General features: G+C 35.1%; 1 protein-coding gene across 2 annotated transcripts in view; it reads right to left on the bottom strand.

Annotated features, from left to right (window-relative positions):
• Positions 1-19646, bottom strand: part of Cox10 (Cytochrome c oxidase assembly factor 10) — a 36241-nt gene that overhangs the window by 2588 nt on the left and 14007 nt on the right. For both annotated transcript variants that reach the window (XM_081750524.1, XM_081750525.1), the window contains 4 exons: positions 17910-18105; positions 15834-16009; positions 12979-13158; positions 2708-2842 (listed from right to left, as the gene is read on the bottom strand). In XM_081750524.1, coding sequence (XP_081606650.1) covers positions 2708-2842; positions 12979-13158; positions 15834-16009; positions 17910-18105 — 687 coding nt within the window. The remainder of the gene's footprint in view (positions 1-2707; positions 2843-12978; positions 13159-15833; positions 16010-17909; positions 18106-19646) is intronic.

The raw sequence follows: 19646 nt of genomic DNA, 5'->3' as shown, positions 1-19646 counted from the left end.
GGCGTGTCGTTGCCCTCCGGCATAATTTTGAAGGGAGGAGCGAGATTACGATTCAGCACCAGAAAAACAAAACATGTTAACGCAGAAAGTAAGTTGGTTCCAGTTCAGAATTTCGAATCTCTAAAATTCGAATCTCTTCAATATTAGTTTAAATTTTTGATTGCTGCAACGTAAGTTAAGATTCTTATAGAAATAAAAACTTGAAAATTTTGTTTTTAAACGAAATGTAAAATTTGAACTTCATTTTCTTAAAATAAAAATAGATGGATTTTATGATCATTGATAGAAAACAAAAATATATTCAAGTAATTCCACGTAAGAAAAGTGAAACTGAAATTCTTCAGTTTAATGTCTCACGAATATGCCCTTTATGATAACGGAGACGAATAATTAAGGCAAGTGAATGATGATGCAAGAATACGTGGAATGAGAATGTGGAAGGAAACGCAAGTACCCCGAGAAAATCCATAAATACGATGTTGTCTACCGACTGGGGATTGAATCAGGGACCCCACACACCATAGGTAAGCACTCTACCACTGAGCCACCGTGCCTTCCACAAAAGTGAAACTGGTAAATAATAAAACTAAAACGTGAGTGAGAAAAATATGCTACAGCTATTTTTGTGATGTACTGTTTCAGTCAGGGGTCGATTAAGGTTTTTGGAGCTCTGGAGCAGATTATTTCAAGGGTGCCCATGTTATAAATAATTCCACCGCATAAATTTTCTCAAATAGCTCTCTCTCTCGCAAAATAAGTATAGTGAAGACGCTGGTGGAAGAAGACTTAGTTATAGCTATACCGCGAGCGTAGCGAGCGGGAAAAAGATGCATGGGTCTGAAGCCTATAACATGTTGATTGCTATATTTTAGTACATAAGAGAAGGATTTTTTGGGGCCCCCTGAGCCTAGGGGCCCTGGAGCCTGGGCTCCACTGATCCGCCCTTAATCCGCTCCTAGTTTTAGTATACAATATTAAAACAAACATTCATAGTTTGATTACAGTTTTGTGTTTGTGCTTAAATTGTGTTTTGGTTCTATTATTACATGAATTTGCATATTTAATATTACTTAAATTAAATTTGAGTATTAAATATTACAATCACAAGTAGATATAATAAAATGTTATTTTTAAGAAGTAATGGATATTTAAATAAATTTTGAAAAAGAAATCAGAAAAAATTCAAACCATTAAAATTGTAGTTCATTTCAAAGAGAAAAATAGTTCTAATGATCTTAAGAAACAAAGATGGCGCAGATACTCGACAGCGTTAAAAGTTGCTACATTACCATCAATGTAACTTTCTGTCTAGACACCAAACTTCGTTCCTGGAACAGGCACGGAATCAATAATATTTCTATATGATTTTACTACGAGGGCCGTTCAGAAAGTAAAGAACGATTGTGCATCGCGCGCGGCGCTGACCCTTCCCCCCCAACCACTACGGTCGTGTGCGCGGCTGGTACCCCCTTCCTTCACCCCAGTGTGAGCAAAGTATCAAAGCTATGTGGTCACGCTCCTTGTTTTTGTAGCGATTCAAAATGGTGCCAATCAAAGATCCCGCCAAATATGAACTACGGAGTGTCATTCGTTTCTGAACGCGCAAACAGTTAAGGCTACTGAAACTTATAGGCAAATAAAGAATGTTTATGGGGCTAGTGCAATGAACAAGTCATTAGTGAGGAAATGGTGCATTATGTTTAATCAAGGAAGGACCAGCGTGCATGATGTAGATCGTAGTGGGAGGTTATCTTAGATCATCCTGCTTTATAACGATAACTTTTATAAATATGTATATGTTGATATGGACAAAATATCGCATGATATTTTTCTTTATGGCCAGACCTGAACATTTAACTTGTTTTGTGGCGAGACATGTATAAACATGTTTTTCTAGACAGCTTGAATATAATACTTAAAGAAGCCATTAACAGTGGATGTATTCTCAATTATACAGAAGGAAATTTGTGAAAAATAAAAAGGCAACTGCAGAAAATCTTCAGATAATACACCAGTTTAATATATATTTTATCTTGAATGTTATCATTGAACATTTCGTGAGTAAACTACATTTTAATTAGTTCCAAAAATTATAAAAAATAACGAACTTAGGGCTTATAACGATATTATAGCTTACAGCCCTGACTTGGCACCAAATGATTTTCACTTATTCCCAAAACTTAAGGAAGTTTTGGGTGGAAAACAGTTCGCGTTCACAAACGATGAGGAACTCAAGCAAACGGTGACATCCTGGCTCAAATCTTTTTTGGCAGATGAGTATAACGTCAGCATTGAAAAAATGGTCCCACGTTATAACAAGTGTCTTGACAACTATGACGATTACATAGAAAAGTAGAGTAAGGCCACGTGGCTTTGTAAATAAAGTTTTGTACTGATTTCTTTTTATTTAACCATGCCAAAACGTTCTTTAGTTTCTGGACGAACCTCGTATTTCATGCTTCAAAACCTAGACATTGAAAAGGTTATTTTCAACCCAACAAATTTTACATACAAAGCTTATATTTAATCATGCAGAAATTCAAAAAACTAAAATCTTTGTTTGTAGTCCTTTATGAAGTGCCTCCCTTCTTAGATCAGAAACTAAACAGAATGCGTTCCACAGACTCGTTCATTTAAAATACACAATCTTACAGCATAACTCTTTCATCTCACTGATGGTACTTTTTAATGTAAAAGTTTCACTTACCCAAATAAACGAGGTAGGCATTAAGAGGAAGGGAGTCTATGGCGAAAGTCCACGTTGTAACATCAAGAACAGGTGCCAGACACGACAAAGCAAGTATTCCAACACTATACCTCAACGCTGTTCTTCGACACAAGCCTATTAACATAAATGGTTTCAAGAATAAGAATCTTACATCTTATACAACAGGCAACAGTGTTTAGTTACAGTAAAAACCATACGTAGCTAACGAAAATATAGAATATCACTCTGGTGTGCAATTAGTAAAATATTTTATTTACTACAGTCTACACCAGGCATGTGCAAGTTGGAACAGAAAGTGGGCCAATCACAAAAGTCTTACTGGTGTCGAGAGCCGTACGAGACAATGCATAATATTTTCACACAAGAATTGATTCTTTTTTCAGTTTTACGTCCCACAGTTATGCCAGCTAAACTAAAGGATGATGATGAGAAATGAATGAAATGGAGGAATAAAGAAAGTGAGAGGAAACGGGAGAACCCCGAGAAAACTCATGCACATGGTGTTTGCCCACCACAAAGTCCACTTGGCGCGAGCTGGGATCGAATCAGGAACCCCATGCACCAGAGGCTGAGCCACCGCAGCCCTTTTACAATAATTGAACAACCATAGTGAATGGAGAAAATTGTTTATCGTATAGTAACACCACGGGAACAGGGAAACCAGTATAACTGTAACCAAAGAATTTACTTATTAAAGAAACGCAGAAAAATTACTATTTTAGTCTATTTACTTACTATTTTAGTAGGAAATTTGATCCTTCATGTTTTGAACTCAAGGATGTTATAAAATAGAGGATCTGCCCTTAAAACAAAATCTTGAAATCATACGTCACAGTTTCGCCATCCCTACTCTGCCCACTTCACCCAATAAGATCGCAATGTTTTGATGCAACAATCAAGGCAGACACGAACGTAGCCAATCAGACGATGGCGGAAACGAGAGTAGCCAAACAAACGTGCCGATGCTCGGTTGTTTTCTGGCTTCATTGATTTAATAGGATGAAGATAAATATGATCAGATCCTCTATTTTACATCATCCTTGTTTGAACTTGTCTTTCAATATTCGGTGGTCACCTGGATGTTCCAACACGAAGGACATTTTTAAGGTGAACATCGGTTATCCAGCGAAAAAAAAAAAAAAATAATAATAATAATAATTCAGGTTAAGAGGATATGTGAGAAATACATTTCCAATAAGAGATCACGAGGGCCGGATGACAGGGTTCAGTGGGCCGCAACCAGTCCGAGGCCCGGCTTTTGTACATGGATGGTCTACACTAATGTTTATTTCCTTTAACTTGACAAGCAATCAAAATTAACTCTCCTACTCCCAACTACAAAAAAGGAAAAGCAAGTAGCTGACTTTGTCAGGAATAGAAACATTTTGTAAGATAATCGTGCAAAATCTAAATTTTCACCTCAATTCGCTTAAACATGATATCGCTCAGAGAGCATTGCTGTTCCTTTTAGCCACTAATTCACCGCTGCTAAAATTAGCAAGTATATTTAATTTTCATCTTTAAAGCAAATGCTGATTATTGCTAACATATTAAAGATTAGATATTAGTTGTATTTAAAACAGATTTATAAGAACTCAATAGTTATAGAGTTAATTTTACTAATTCTTTCATTAAGAGTAGGGGGGAGGTTATAAAGAAAACCAATCCTATCGAGATTCTACCCTTGTTTCAAATTTAAAGAACTTTGTTGTCTTTCATTAGATTGGGTGATCGAACCCGTAGATAGTACTGATGTCTGCAAAGTATCGCATGAATTTAGCGGGTGTAAATATTATATTTATAGTGTTGTGAGTAATATAATATTATATATTCTGGTTTCTATCGTCTTATCGTCTCTCTCTCTTATACATATTATATATATATATATATATATAGATAGATAGATAGATAAAACTCTATTTTGTATTCAATTGTAGAACATTGAATATTTACTGCTAAATGAAGTGACAATCCGTCTTCTAATAGTTCTGCAATCTTGTAATTGAAATAAAAAGTTTAAATGAAAACGTCTGATTATTAGCAGATAGGATGAGCGAGTTTTCATGTGTACACTCATGTCCAAAATGATTGTCGCATATCTATAACTGTCTTCCTGTACGAATATATTTTGATAAAAGATTTTTCAGGGTATTTTTAATACTGATACTATGTGTATAATCGGGAAATGTATATTTGTGGTAAATTTCATAGGGAAAGAATTATAAATACGAAAATTAGAATGAATAAAACAAAATCTTGCTAAATGGAGAAGAAAGTTTTATTTTCGTTTTATTGTTATTATTTACTGCTCTTTTGACATGAAATTTACCACATGCATGTCTTTTCCGATTATACACATACTAACATTGTAAGAAATACCGGGCGAATTCGTTATCAAATTATATTCCTACAACAACATATTTATAGACATGCGACAATAATTTTCGACATGAGTGTACATCACGTGAAGAAGTTTGGTTTGTATGATGTGATATTTATTTATTTGCCAAAGTTCCAGATACAGCAAGGCAGCCATTTTACACTGAAACTATATAACATAGAATATAAAATTAACAATAACAAGTGTAAACAAAAAGCTATATAAAGGTCCGTAAGTGTAGCAATAACAAATTGAAATAAAACTAAGGTTCCGTAAGTGTGGCAATAATTTCCCGTCGGAATACATTCTCAATATGATCTCAATTAATATCGAAACCGGAAGTAGTACTTGATTTCTACCACTTCCGGTTTTAGTAAAGAGATTAAGAGTAGAGACGGAATATATTCTCGGAACGTTTAATTGATTGCAAACAACCACTTCTCGCTATCTATTACGGTTTTTACTCCATAGCGCTCAACGCTGAAACCGGAAATATTTTATTTCTTCCACTTCTGCTTTGAACAGAGAGTTAAGAAAGGATATTGAACCTACTTTTAAAACGCTAAATCGATTCCAAAAACAGCTCTCTCTCTCTCTCTTCTCGTTTTTGCTCTATCTAAATCAATAATGAAACCGGAAGTTTACAACGGTAACATGAATTTACTACTTTTATTTTATGTAATAAGTTGGGTAAAAAATGCTATTTTATCTGGCAGCAGCTATGATTTAGAAGAGGAAGAAAATTATGAAAACGTCATGAATAATTTATATCTGTAAAATGTTTTTATTTTTCTGTCGCTAGAGAGAAAAAAGGTTTGTTGATACGTCGTAGTTTGGTTGCTATGCTATGGTAACTGCTCATTGCCAAGGCTTTGTAAATAAAAATGAAATGAAATCTTTAAGTTTTACGTCCCACGATTATGCCGGTTAAGCTAAAGGAGACGATGATGATGAGAAATGAATGAAATGGTGGAATAAAGAAAGTGGGAGGAAATGGGAGAACCCCAAGGAAACGATCCCAGCACATGGTGTTTGTCCACCACAAAGTCCACACGGGCTTTGTAAATAAATAAATGTATATAATTGAGAAAGACGCCATACAAGTTAAGTGTATGGAACTGCTGCGAAGCAAATATTGATTATTTGGAAATATAGTGCTTCTAAGTGATTATAATAATGTCTAATTATTAGAATTATCATCGCAGTGAACAATAACGTGTTCTAACAAGTATATATTACGATAAATCCCCATCTTTTGAAAATAATATTCGGACTGGTGCCTGGCATCATAAGTTGTACTGGATTTCTATTAATTCCAGCTTGCGCAGAGTTTAGGATAGACATGAAACATAATCTTGGAACGGTTAATCGATTTCCGGAAACCGCTTCTCGCTATCTATTACCGTTCTTGCTCTATAGTGACCAACGTAAAAACCGGAAATGATAATTTGTAGCACTTCCGGTTTGAATACCAGCTCCATCGGCGAGCTTTATTCTTATCTTTCGAGTTTCTTTATCCTTGGCTTTTTTTTTTCCCATGGATGGACAAACATGCGGACAGACATGCTAAAGATATAAAGAAGATTCGTCTGGTAACCCGAACTCCTTAAAAAAAATAATAACTATGTTGTTGTTCTGATACTTTTCACATACCGATTGTGTCTCCTCCTATATTACAATTAATATGGATGTCGTCCTTTCAATTCCGAACCTTGCCATGCAAACATCATCTCTACATCCGACAACCAAATAAGCGACCAAACGATCAATTATATTTACAAGTATACCAATAGATGTGTTAGTTATCTTTATACATATTAATGGAATAAAGTGCTTAAAAATATGTGTTACTATGGAAGTTAAAATTTATTCTTTATACGTATTTAGATATATTTTAAACCTCTCGTGTGGAGACCGAAGGTGGTAACAGGAACACCAATATTAACGTTTTATCAGACGTAGCTAGGGATGTAAAATACCTGGGTATTTATTTCAGCGGGTAAATACCCGGGTATTTACCCAAAACGGGTATTTTAGTGGGTATTTTGTTTCAATTACTAATAAATGAATTTTATTGTTGTCAATGAAAAACGTAATGGTCATTTGTATCACCTGCAACAGGACCACTAAATAACCACTAAATTAATCATGTCTTCTTGCGATTAAAGAATGAATTTGATATTTATTAAGTAACACAGTACGGATTTCCTAGTTACTCACCGTTATTTTCTTTCTACTTACACTAAATTTCCTTCTATTACCCTTGGCGGAAAATAATTGACCACTCTACCCCGTAAATTCTTACTTTAGTGTGCTCCTGAGGCATCCAATCAGTTGCATGGTATATAATTCAATAGTGGACCAAACCAACACGAAAATATAAAATTTATGACAGAACATGAGGTGACCAAAGAATGTGAAGTCAGTTGCCACCACCAAACTAATCATATACTGTTATAAAGTATTCTGTCTGCCAGCAGCGGACGCGGAATTTAAGTTCTTCTTTAGGTTCGAGTTTGATAAAATTGCTTTCTCCATTTTTCTCGATCTGGCACATCTTTTATCTTACAATACCTTCACCAGTTTTTCAAATCACCGATGAGCACATTAACTAAACTATTTAAGTAACAGTGGTATCAACTAAAATGAACAACGACTTTTTCTTTAGGTTTACCAAAGTCATTAATTGAGGAAAATGAATTATTAATAATTGGTTTCCTATTTTACGGTTCTAAAGTTTACCTTAAAAATGTGAATAGTACTGATGTAAAGTCACTTTTTAAAATAATTAACAAAACCGAATTGATATTCCAAATACAGCTTCTTACTTTCTTCACGCAAAATAATGTTATTTTTGGTATTTCATCTATTAGGCAATGAGATGTACTGAATTGTCAATTATGCAAGAAATTGGACCAATAAGTTTCTTATATTTCTCTTCTGGTTTACTAAATTAACAAATTAAATCTGATTAGGAAACTATATTGTAACATCTAAGTTGTTGATATAGTTATATCAAAGTAAAGAAACTCGACTCTAGTAAGTAATAACCTAGAAAATATTTAGAAACTAAACAAATTACACATTTACAAATTTGCCATTCTGTAGAAGTAATTATATAATTACGAAAGTTGCAGAGTAATCAAAGTAACTGAATTTAATAAATTGTTCGATCAAATTATTTACTAAATATGCCGTTGAAAGAAAATGATCCATAAAAAAAGAAATAATACTTTGTAAAACACTTAAGTAACTAATTCCTGATTTTTAGAAGTGTTCACTAAACGGAGTTTAACACTACCAATAATGCTTTGTGAAAGTATTTATTGGAATTTAAAATATTAATGTGATAAAAAAAAAAAAACGTTAAGTTGTATAGTAACTAAGTGAAGGTAATATTTATACCTTAAATTATTCAGTATAGAACAGCAATTAACCCCTATCATATTCGGAGCATTATAAATAAAACTATCACAAATTTTACTGTTCTACTTAGAATCAACCGTAAGATCAGAGTAATTCTTCAGTATCAACATCACTATCACTCGTTTCTTTATTTTCTTCTCTCACTCATATTTTCCCCTTCCAATGTCTCTGATGTTTTGTTCTGTTCCATGTCAACAGCTAGTGACTTCTTCCTTATAGACCCTGGTTCTGAGTGTTGCATCCGTGAAACTTCAGGTAATTTCTTACTTAAAAGCTTCCAGTTATATGAAAGATATCTTAGTTTCCCTGCCTTCCCCGACGATAAACAATTTATTGTTTTACTAAGGTCCAACAAAATGTAGAGAGAGTTCTTTCTATGGCAGCAGATGTAACAGGAGCACAAAGGATTCGAATGGCGACATCAGCCAATTCAGTGATGCCTCGAAACCCTCTCCACCAAAGTAGTGAGCACATTTGTTCCACTCTGTCCCACAAAAACTTCCTTGCCCATATTCCTTCTTTGTCTCTATAGTCAGTCAAATGTGCTCTCAGTAAAACAGAATTCAACCCAATTTCTTTTCCAACTTTACAAACGAAGTTTACTTCATCAAGCAATTCTTCAGCGGTCAATTTGCGGCCCTGAAAAGTGGGATTGAGGAAATCTGCAGCCAGATGAATTGAAGCCGAACTCACTTCATACTTTAATTTTTTTCATTATTGATTACTCTTCTGTTTTTGAAAGAATTGACGATGGTAACTGTTCTGTCAGAGTTTGATGAAGGCTCTGGAATTTTGAGTGCATCTGAGGCTTATTTTACTCGAAGCAATTAATCAAATCCACTATAGGTTTCAAAATGGCTGCAAGGTTTTCAATACAAAGCCAGAATACATAATCAACAATTCTTTCCTTGATTTCTGAAAGTAATGACGACAATTCCTCACTCACAGCGAGCGTCTGAAGCCTAGTTTTATTGATAAGCAAACTTTGGAGGCAGTGTAAATGGCTTTTCCATCTTGTTTTTCCAAGCAACTTTAACGAAATTGTAACCCTTTTGTCCCTTGAGATTTGTGTAAATAGTACTTGCAAGTGATGTCTATGTTTGTATTAACATCAGTTTCACTTTCCAGTAATGTCTTTACCGAAGGACATCCGAGGATGTTAGAACAAAGCAAATGGAGATGAGCGAGACAACCCAAAGATGCTATATTAGGATACTTCTGTTTTACTAATATAAAAGCTATTCTCATGTTATACGCGTTGTCTCCTATGATTACTAAATTTTTTTCAGGGTTATATTGTTTACAGAACATTCATAATCTCTTCAGACAAGCAATGTGCATCTTTCGACAACGCAAAATCAACAAAAACAGGTTCAAACTTTGAAATTACGAAATAAATTATAGATCGATATCTCAAGTAAGTTCAATCGTCACTGTAAATGTAGATTTGGAGAATTCCTCTAACTTCATTTTAACTTCCTCTTGGATTTCACTGTGTAGAGCATCCAAGTAACTCGTAATCAGGCGATAACTTGATGGGAGAGCATACGAAGGACGAATTTTCTTTTTTAAAAAAAATTCAATACACAAAGGGTGATCAACAGGTGACAAAGGACCCCCACTAACGAAGATCGCTTTGGCAAGGCTTTCGTTCAACACTTCCTGTAAGACTTCGATAACATTCCATACGTCGATATTTGTTTTAAGAACGATCAATATTAAGATTCTATCAAAAATCCTAAATAGTAACGTTGAACCTGAGAAGCCATAAAAAGTTAAGAAAAGCCTGTACATTTTATGGAAATTGATGTAATATTTTTTACTTCAGCATATTTTCATATAATAAATGCGACTACATCAAGTATATCGAACTCACATTCTCCTTTTATGATAAAACTACTCTAAAATGTCACTAGACCTAGGGCACACTTTTTTCATGATTAACTTGAAGTCTATAATGTTCGACTCGGCAAGTTTTTGATAATTTTGGGTGTCTTTATTCAACTAGTTATAGCCTCTGAGATGTAATGCTTTATATCCATCATCCAGCTTTCGTTTATCTTTTATTTGTGTGTCGGGTGTCTGAGTTGTTTTCTGTGAAACATTCCTGAGAATTTTAAAATTTCAAAATTGCACGTTTCAGGAAAACCTCTTGGATTGAAGGAGTCTCAAAACATCTGTTCTCAAGTGAAAATACACAATAACTTGATAGAGTTCTTGAAAATTGGTGGCGTATTGCGGACTTTACATTTAAAACTGGGGCTGTCTCCCAAAGATTCGACAAAGAGGGTTTATATATTATTTCTATGCTTGGACAATCTAATGCTTGAAGTCATACTACGATTTATTATTTTTTTAAGTCTTGGTGTGAAACTAATCCAAGTTTAAAAGCCGTTCACACCTTTGTGAAGAAAGGGAATAGTTGGATAAGTATAGTAAAATAGCCCAAGATCAATCTTGAGACGACAAGTGGATGTTAATGTAGGTATCCCAAGGAGACATTAATCCCTCAAGTTTTAACTCGTGATTCTGATTCTCAATATGATTTGTTCGTGAGCGATGACGTAAAATCGGAAATGTGGTGTGAATTATTTCTCAAGATTGGCTTCATCGACGTTGATCAAACTTTGATGTACATATAGGTGTACACTAGGGCTTCGTCTGAAAAGTGTAACAACTCACCCCCACCATTTCCCCCTTTCAAAACATTCGATTCAATATTTTGATTTCCTCTTTACCTATGAAGTTCTTCTAGGAAAATTATTTAAAAAAATAGATTTTAGATAACGCTTTAACCTAGAATAACATATAATATCCAAAATTGTACCGCTGGTGCGCCATGGTTAACCCGCTCCGCACCTAAGGTGGGTAAATTGATTATTATTTTGCATATTTATAGTGAATGAATGAGACATCACGCTCGAGAGCCCCCATAAACAGAAAAACATCACCGGTATGGTTAACAATTCTTAAAACTTCATAATAATTGAACTTTCGTAAAATACCCATTTTTTGGGTAGGTAAATACAAAAGGGGTAAATACCCGGGTAAATACCCATTTTTTATTTACCTACCCACTGGGTATTTACCCGACCCACATCTCTAGACGTAGCCAGGGCCTAGTGGAAGAGAAAGTTAGTTTGACTACATATCAGGTTAGATAGAATGGACAGTAAACAGAAACCTGCAATCTCTGCTTAAAAGAACAATACTTTACCTCTGAGCTAAAAAGCATGGTTTTGGATGTTTATATACAGGGTATCAGGCAAGTTATTCCCTATTTTTATAACACTGTAACTTCTTTATTTATGAAAGGGTTTTTATAAACTAACATATTCAGAGACAACAATATTTAGGCTTTGTTTGATAATTTTTCTTTGCAGTTTGACTTGAAGTGCCGCCTATCTTAAGTATGGAAAGGCGAGCCAGAATAGTAGCTCGATGTGAGACCTGAGAATCTGCTGTTTGAGTGCAAAGGCGGTGGACGATCGAACGACGAAGCCATGCAACATATAACAACAGGCAGTGTACCTGATGCAAGGAGATCGGGAAAACCATCCACTTCGGAAACACCAGAGAACATTACCAGAATTAATGAAATATTCGTGAGAAGCTCATAGCGATCAATGCAAAGAGATGATCGTTAAATTCATCTCACGCGTTATGCAACTGCCACCATTCTGAAGAAAGAACTTTTTTTTAAGACATAGAAACCATATTATGTACGATTGTCTATTAATGATCGTGACAGACGCATAGAGTTCACAGAATCTTCTTGGTTTAGTATAATAGCCTGAACTGTTTGACAACATTTTGTAGCGTGATGTAGTAATATTTCATGTGTGAGGATTTGTAAATAGGTACAACAGTCATTTCTGATCCGTGATAGTTCAAACGTGTATGCTGAAAAAGCATAATCGTCCAAAGGTAACAATGCCGACTTGCGCTGAGAATGCTGGTGTAAATATAAAATTAAAACAAGATGTGAAGCAAAATCCAAAATGCTGTTCTTTCTAAATATATATTAGTCTCATAAATATTTTTTCATAAATAAAGAATATACAATTATTTAAAAACAGGCAGTAACTTATCAGGCCCTATAGAATACAAACCCCTCTATCTCCTTCAAAATATTGGACCTCATTTATTTATATCATAATCGACTGTAGAAAACACGGTGCAAATTATGGTTTTATCAACTAAACATGCAACATGTTTTGTTATTACATATAAAACATGAAGAGAAAAATTACCATATTATTATTATTATTATTATTATATTTATTCGCAGTTTAATTTCCTTTTCAACACCCACTATGTGGAAAACATACCCTCAGTTTGTAATGAGATTCCAACAAAATTTAATTATGATCCACTAAGCATTTGAATTACGCAAAAGTTTATTTGATTTCAACAGTAAGTAACATAATCTCACATGATTTACCTGGATTAGTTACAGCCATCATTCTGTATCCAGCCCTGGAATAATCCGGCCGAAGATTCCAAGACAAGGCATTAAAATGTGGGAATTGCCAGGCATAAAGTAAACCTCCCAGCAACCAGGCACCTGCTTCCAATGACCCTGTGCATCCTGCCCAACCCATCATAGGTGGGATCGCGCCAACTATAAAGCAGAATATATACATATATGCAATTGGTAAAATCAATTCAAGTTATATAGGAAATATTTCCATACTTTCACCCATATATTTGATATAAACTGTGTGCCAGAATCATTTTTAAAAAAAAAAAAAAAAACTGTAGTTAGAAGAGGAACATCACAGCACAACTTATTCAAAAGTTTAGTTGTGGCTAAAATGGTCTAATCTTGAAATTGCTTCTTCAGAATTCAGATTCGTGTTAGAAAACGAAAACAGCGTTAGTACAAACTGTTGTTGTTTCTTTAAATTGAAAATATGAAAAATAAGCCTAAAACTCTTTCGACAAAATGGCTGTGGATAAACTTAATATATATATATATATATATATATATATATATATATATATATATATATATATATATATATATATATATATGCTTCCCTTCTAAAGCCTACCTTACAATAATTAACAAATTATCAATATTTAAACGATATTATTCTTATAACAAGACGCAAACAGCAAAACCAACGAACTAATACACAAAAATTGTCTTTTTTTCCTATCTGTCCGGCATGGTCAGAATTACTAAACAATGATAGCTTTAGACAAAGATTTTTGGAATCATACAACACACTTATTTTCAAATAAGAGTTGAATGTTTCCTGGTGACGTGAGTCAAATAAGTTCCCTCTGGCTATCAACCAGGTGAAAATATTGACTTCCGACGTTTCGAATGCAGATATTGCATTCATCTTTCGGTATTGTTATGAAAAGACCGAAGACACGTGGACACACATATATATAGTGACTATGTAAAAGTGGGGCTGTGGGGCTATGAATGGAGGCCTGTAATTGGCTGCTGCTGTTGTGGTTACGAGAATAGCCTCTGATTTTTATTTTATTTTTTTTATTTTCATTTTTTTTATTTTTTAATACTGGAAAATGTTGGCAAAATAGGACAGTCTAAACCCATTGTCTCTATTGAGATTTTGCTTTCACATGAGATGGCTGTAGCTTCCCTTCTTGTTATGCCTCAGAAATCCCAATACCAGCAGGTACCATCATAAGCCACAATGTCTTACAGAACTAAACACTTTGGCTCACATAGCAGTTTTCGTCAGTGACAGGGAAAGTTTACAGAGGAAGTCAGTCGCCTTCATTTGATGCTTTAAAAAAAAAGTTACAGTCTTACAAATACCAATACAGCCATAAACAGGGACGTTATTTCACAAAACAAAGTGATTGGAAGAGTCAACAGTGAAAAGGACTCACTCTCTTTACTACCGTATTACCTTTCATCGGCTACATCTCCGGTAAACTCACCAGAACATTTGCAAGACATGGTGTAAGAGTTATTTTCCAATCTACAGCCAACATTAGATCGTTACTTAAACGAGTAAAAGTTACCAAACTTAGACCTGTGCACTTCTGGAGTATATCGCATCGTTTGTGAATGTGGTAAATCATACATACATGCCAAACCAGACGCATCATAGAACAACAAAGCAAAAAACATAACAGTTACATCAGATTTCAGGAACTCGAAAAGTCAGGACACAAAGGGTAAATTTCACAAATACTGCCATAGTTGCCAAATGCAGGAATTTCCGGAACAGAACAGATAAACGAAGCTTAGTTATCTCACGTGACAGCAACAGTCTCAATGAAGACAATGGGTTTCAACTCAGTCCTATCCGGTCATCTCTTTTCAGACGGACGGACGGACGAACGAACGAAAGAAAGAAAGAGAGAGGAGTGTTCAACAGCAACAGCGTTCCTTTTCGTAACAACAACAAGAGCCAGCATTTCTCTCAGCCAATCACAGGTCTCCATTCATAGCCGTTTAGCTATGAATGGTAGCACATTTTGCCGTTTAGAAACTTATGGTCATAACAACACAGTGTTATCAGATTATATTTCTTATGTGAAAATAATATATCTAATTCTCTTTCATTGTATTTCATGGTAACTTACGTAGTGTATGGGTATGTCCTCCATAGTCTGGTACAGTTAACTTCAAGACACGACGTACTCATTATACACAATTACCTGAAAACATCACCAGGAAGAAAATTGTACGGTATTGTCAGATCCAAAACTGAAGGTCGTGTTCTCTCGTTAGAATTTAACGTCCCTTTCTAACACCAAGACTGTATGAGATAGAACCTGTGGTTTAAAGTGCAATTCGAAGCACTATTTAGGTTTATATCTTAAGCAACTACCTGCACTGAGCATAGAACCCGGAACCACGCGTACAGAAACGCAAGTGCTTTAGGCAGTCGGCTTTTCGTGTTCCCATACTTTGGTTGAAGTGTTAAAGATATGCTATTGGGTAAACGTCAATAACGCGTCTAGCCACCACAAAGAATTTTATTTTGAAATTAACTACATGTCATTTTGACTCATAGTTATTTTGAAATTGTAAAATGGAGACAACTTACTCTAAATGATTCTTATGACCCTTTCTAGACATGAAGTCGCACGAATTTCAGGAACTAAAAATGCTACGAAATTGAGGTTTTTTAAGCAGTTGGCGTCTGGTTGAGATCGAAGCTGCTGAATATAAAGAAAATGCATACATCTCTTCTGAACACTCAGCATACATCTGTGCAAATAAACTTTAAAAGGAAAAAAAAATGGTATGTCCATAAAAATATTTTGAAGTTTTCTAGCAATACATAATACACACGTACCTACCTATAGAACCCACCCACGTGTTGAGAATGCTCATTCGCTTCAAAGGAGTATAGATAAGCGTGTACAAAAGAAGATTAGCTACTCCTAACGCTGCGGTCGTACCATTCACTCCCCACATTAGCAATGAAAGCCCCGACACACCACACACTGTAGCGAACGCAGCTGCATGCAGAGGCCTAGAAAATTACAAGAAAGAAAAAAAAAACGTTTTGCTAATCTTCCACTATATCCTAAGCCAAATAAAATAAATCCAATATATTCTAATAAAATAAATGTAATTTCAATATTCTGTGTCATTTTATTGAGGGAGCACAGGAAATTCGGTGCTGTAGATCTATCTTAAATAATTATTGGTAATTGTATTACACTACATTGTGCGACGAAGGCCATTGTGTGATGTGAAAGTTCATCAGCCATTCAAATGGTTACTGAAGTTGTACTTCAGAATTCAGAATTCAGAATTCAGAATTGTGCTTTTTGCTGTTAATGAAGTAAAACTATTTTCTCAACTCATACGTACGGATGTTCTGTCGTTAATTTTCAGTTTGTTTAGTTGGAGTAGCTTGTAAACTATGGAGCAGAAAAAAAAAATTAATTTCCACCGATAACTAATCGGATGAGGTCTCTGTAAGGAAAAACTAAGGAAATCGTAGTTTTCATAAATTAAAATTCTGAATTGGCAACACTGCTGATGTTTGAGTGCATCGAAAGGTGTGTTAAGGATTTGTCTACATTATGCAATTCCTGAAAACAATGAAAAAGAAACTTTGAAATTACCATGATAAAACTTTTACTTACATGCATCCGGCAACACTGCTACTATCACGAAACGAGTTATTAGTTCTACAGAGATGCTGGGAAGTGTCCCCTGTTTTGATTCAAACAGTGGTTCAAAGGTTTAATCATGTTGGCAGCAACTTTACGAAGAGCAGAAGTGTTAATGTTCTCAATGGCACTGCGAATGTTCGTTTCCAAATCTTGTATAGTTCGAGAATATGTTCTTGTATACCTCTTGCTTTAAGTAGAAATGAATACCAGTGTTGCCGGGTGCATGTAAGTAAAAGTTTTATCATAATAATTTTAAAGTTACTTTTTCGTTGCTTTCAGGAATTGCATAATGTAGACAAATCCTTAACACATCTTTTGATGCACTGAAACATTAGCAATGTTTCCAATTCAGTGTTAATTTATGAAAACTACGATTTCCCCAGTTCCCCCTTACAGAGGCCTCATCCGATTAGTTATCGGTAGAAATGAAAAATTATTTTTTCTACTCTCTAGTTTACAAGCTACTCCAACTAAACAAACTGAAAATTAACGACAGAATATCCATATGTATGAGTTATGAGTCAATTTACATGTTTTGCAAAAAAATTGATTTACACCTTCGGTTACATTTGGCAACACTGTGTGGTTCCTAGGGTACTTCAATCGTTGCCTCCTACTTTAAAAATATATGTTACAAAGCTTCAGTTTGGAATAACCATTATTTGTGTATCGCTTCAGGTTCAAAAGTTCTACTATCCCAAACTCCGGGTTGCATTGTATATTCGACACTCTGTAATAGGATATCTCTATTAAGTGCTATAGTAAACAGTTACATGAACATTCTTTATTCATTACACGAGCAAATATTGTTAAAATCTTAGCTTTAACACTCTGACTGCCCATGGTCATTTCTGAGAAAGGACCATGGCGCCAAAACGTATATTTGTCTTATGGTCACCACCAGGCCACGAAGCGATATTCAATACGATGTATCTCCCGAAGATTTCTTTTTAATCCTAGCTCATTAAGAATACAGAAAAAAATATTACAATGAGACACATTGAACAATGTAACAATATTAATAAAAATAAACTTTTTAAATAGATGAGGCAAAATATCAGGTAATGCCACTTCTTTTTTTTCTCATGAACTAGCCTATTTTTAACTATATGCAAGTGTATTATACATTGCTATCAAATTTGAGCAGCAAAAATGAGTTCCACTGATTTTCTAAATTAGTTTGTTCCAGTCCCCCAACCCAAAAAAAAAATCTAGATCCGCCACTGTGCGCAAGGCACTAATACTTACGTCACAAGCCCTCTCACTAGAACTCTGTTCTTTGTCCTGGACATCTGAGCGTCGAAAGGAACTTCAAAAAATTGATTGATCGTATTTGCAGCACACGAAGTAAGTCCAGTCCCGAAGAGACACAGTAACATTGTTGACAATTCCAAGGGAGCAGGAGCCATCGCATAGCCGGTTACAGTCGTGATCACAACCAACGCTGGAAGCAACACAAAATGTCCATAGTTATTAGAAATTAAATCAAATGTTAGCTTGATCAGTAGTGTTTGGCTTATTCTGTACACTTCAATTCTATACTTATTAACACAAGAGAAAATAATGTTCAGAAAATAGAATGAATTGCCAAATGGCAAGGAGAACTATTGAACCCTAGCTTTCTTGAGATCCTCTATCCAACTCGCCCAACAAGTGACGAGCGCACTACGCTTGCGCGAGTTCACAGGCACCCTTCTTTCAGCAGTAGTACTATAGTACTCGCGCCAAGTCGTGAAGCTTGACCTAGATCTACCGATTTCACCACACAATAGAACGCGAGGGTGTGTTCCGGTCGTCAATCCTCACCCATCAAATTTTGTCAGTGTCTTCTCTCGTGCTACACGGAAAACATCTCCTGAGAGTACAGTGTTGTGGGATTGGCGTCAAGTTCCGTTTTGTTAATTCTTTTTTGTTGCGTTATATTTTCGTTGTTACTATTTGTGCTATTGTTACCATTTTAGAATAGTAGTTACAGTAGTTATTGTTGTGCAGTGTTATTATTGGCAATTTTTAAATGCCATTTTTATATACTCGTTTACTATGTCTTCAAAGTTTGGCAACATTGTTGGAATTTCAGCTGTTTAACGTTTCCCCAAGTGTGCGCTCGGGAAGCGGCTCCACGAATTGTACCGAAGTTTTCCATGTGTTGGAGCTCAAGCAAAATATTTCTATGATTGGTTTACGAGCCCAAGCTTCACGACTCGGCGCGAGTACTATAGCTCAGGGATTATAACACACGTTCCTTCGGGGAGGAATGAATATAGTACTGACAAAATACTTATATGAATAACAGTCGCTAAGCTCGGTCGGAGATATTCACCGAGGGAAATTTCGTAGCTTCGTGAGAGATAGTAATCTCCTCGGGCCTCGAAATCAGCTCAATCAACTCCGAAAATATAAAGCAGAGAATCTAATATCATAATTGTACCTGAACCATTGCTCACTTCTTTCCAGAGATGTATGTTCCACACTGGATTGAACCTGATATCACTTGTACTGGAACTATGTTCAGTATTCTGCTATAAAAAGAGAGCTTGATTGTTTAAATAAAGCTGTACCAGGTTTTAAATTATGTTAGCTATGTATAACGAAAAAATCTACTGCATATTTCAATCTCGATTTTTTTTTAAATAGGTATGTGCGTGTGTCTTTAGGATACACCCTTTTTTGAAAAGCGCGTAATCATAGTCTATTTTTGTTATCAATAGGTTCTTTTCGTTTTCATATAATACTGCGCTCAGTTGGTGCGGATACCTTACTCTTCGAAAAATGAACTGTGTTCGCTTTCATTTTTATATGCAAAACGAGACATAACTGAACACACAAACCAATGTGATGTGAATAGCATACCCAAGTCGCGAACACTAATGTTTCTCACGAGACAAGAAAAAAGGTTGTCTCGTCTCTATTCTCGGAAAGCTTTTCTTGTCTCGCTTTGGAAATTTATGTATAAAATCTATTATTCTTAATTTCATCTAGAAGTTA

The sequence above is a fragment of the Thermobia domestica genome, chromosome 3 (assembly GCF_964235325.1).
Source record: "Thermobia domestica chromosome 3, izTheDome1.hap1.1, whole genome shotgun sequence".
Classification (NCBI taxonomy): Eukaryota; Metazoa; Arthropoda; class Insecta; order Zygentoma; family Lepismatidae; genus Thermobia; species Thermobia domestica.
This window is presented reverse-complemented; position numbering and strand designations above follow the sequence as displayed.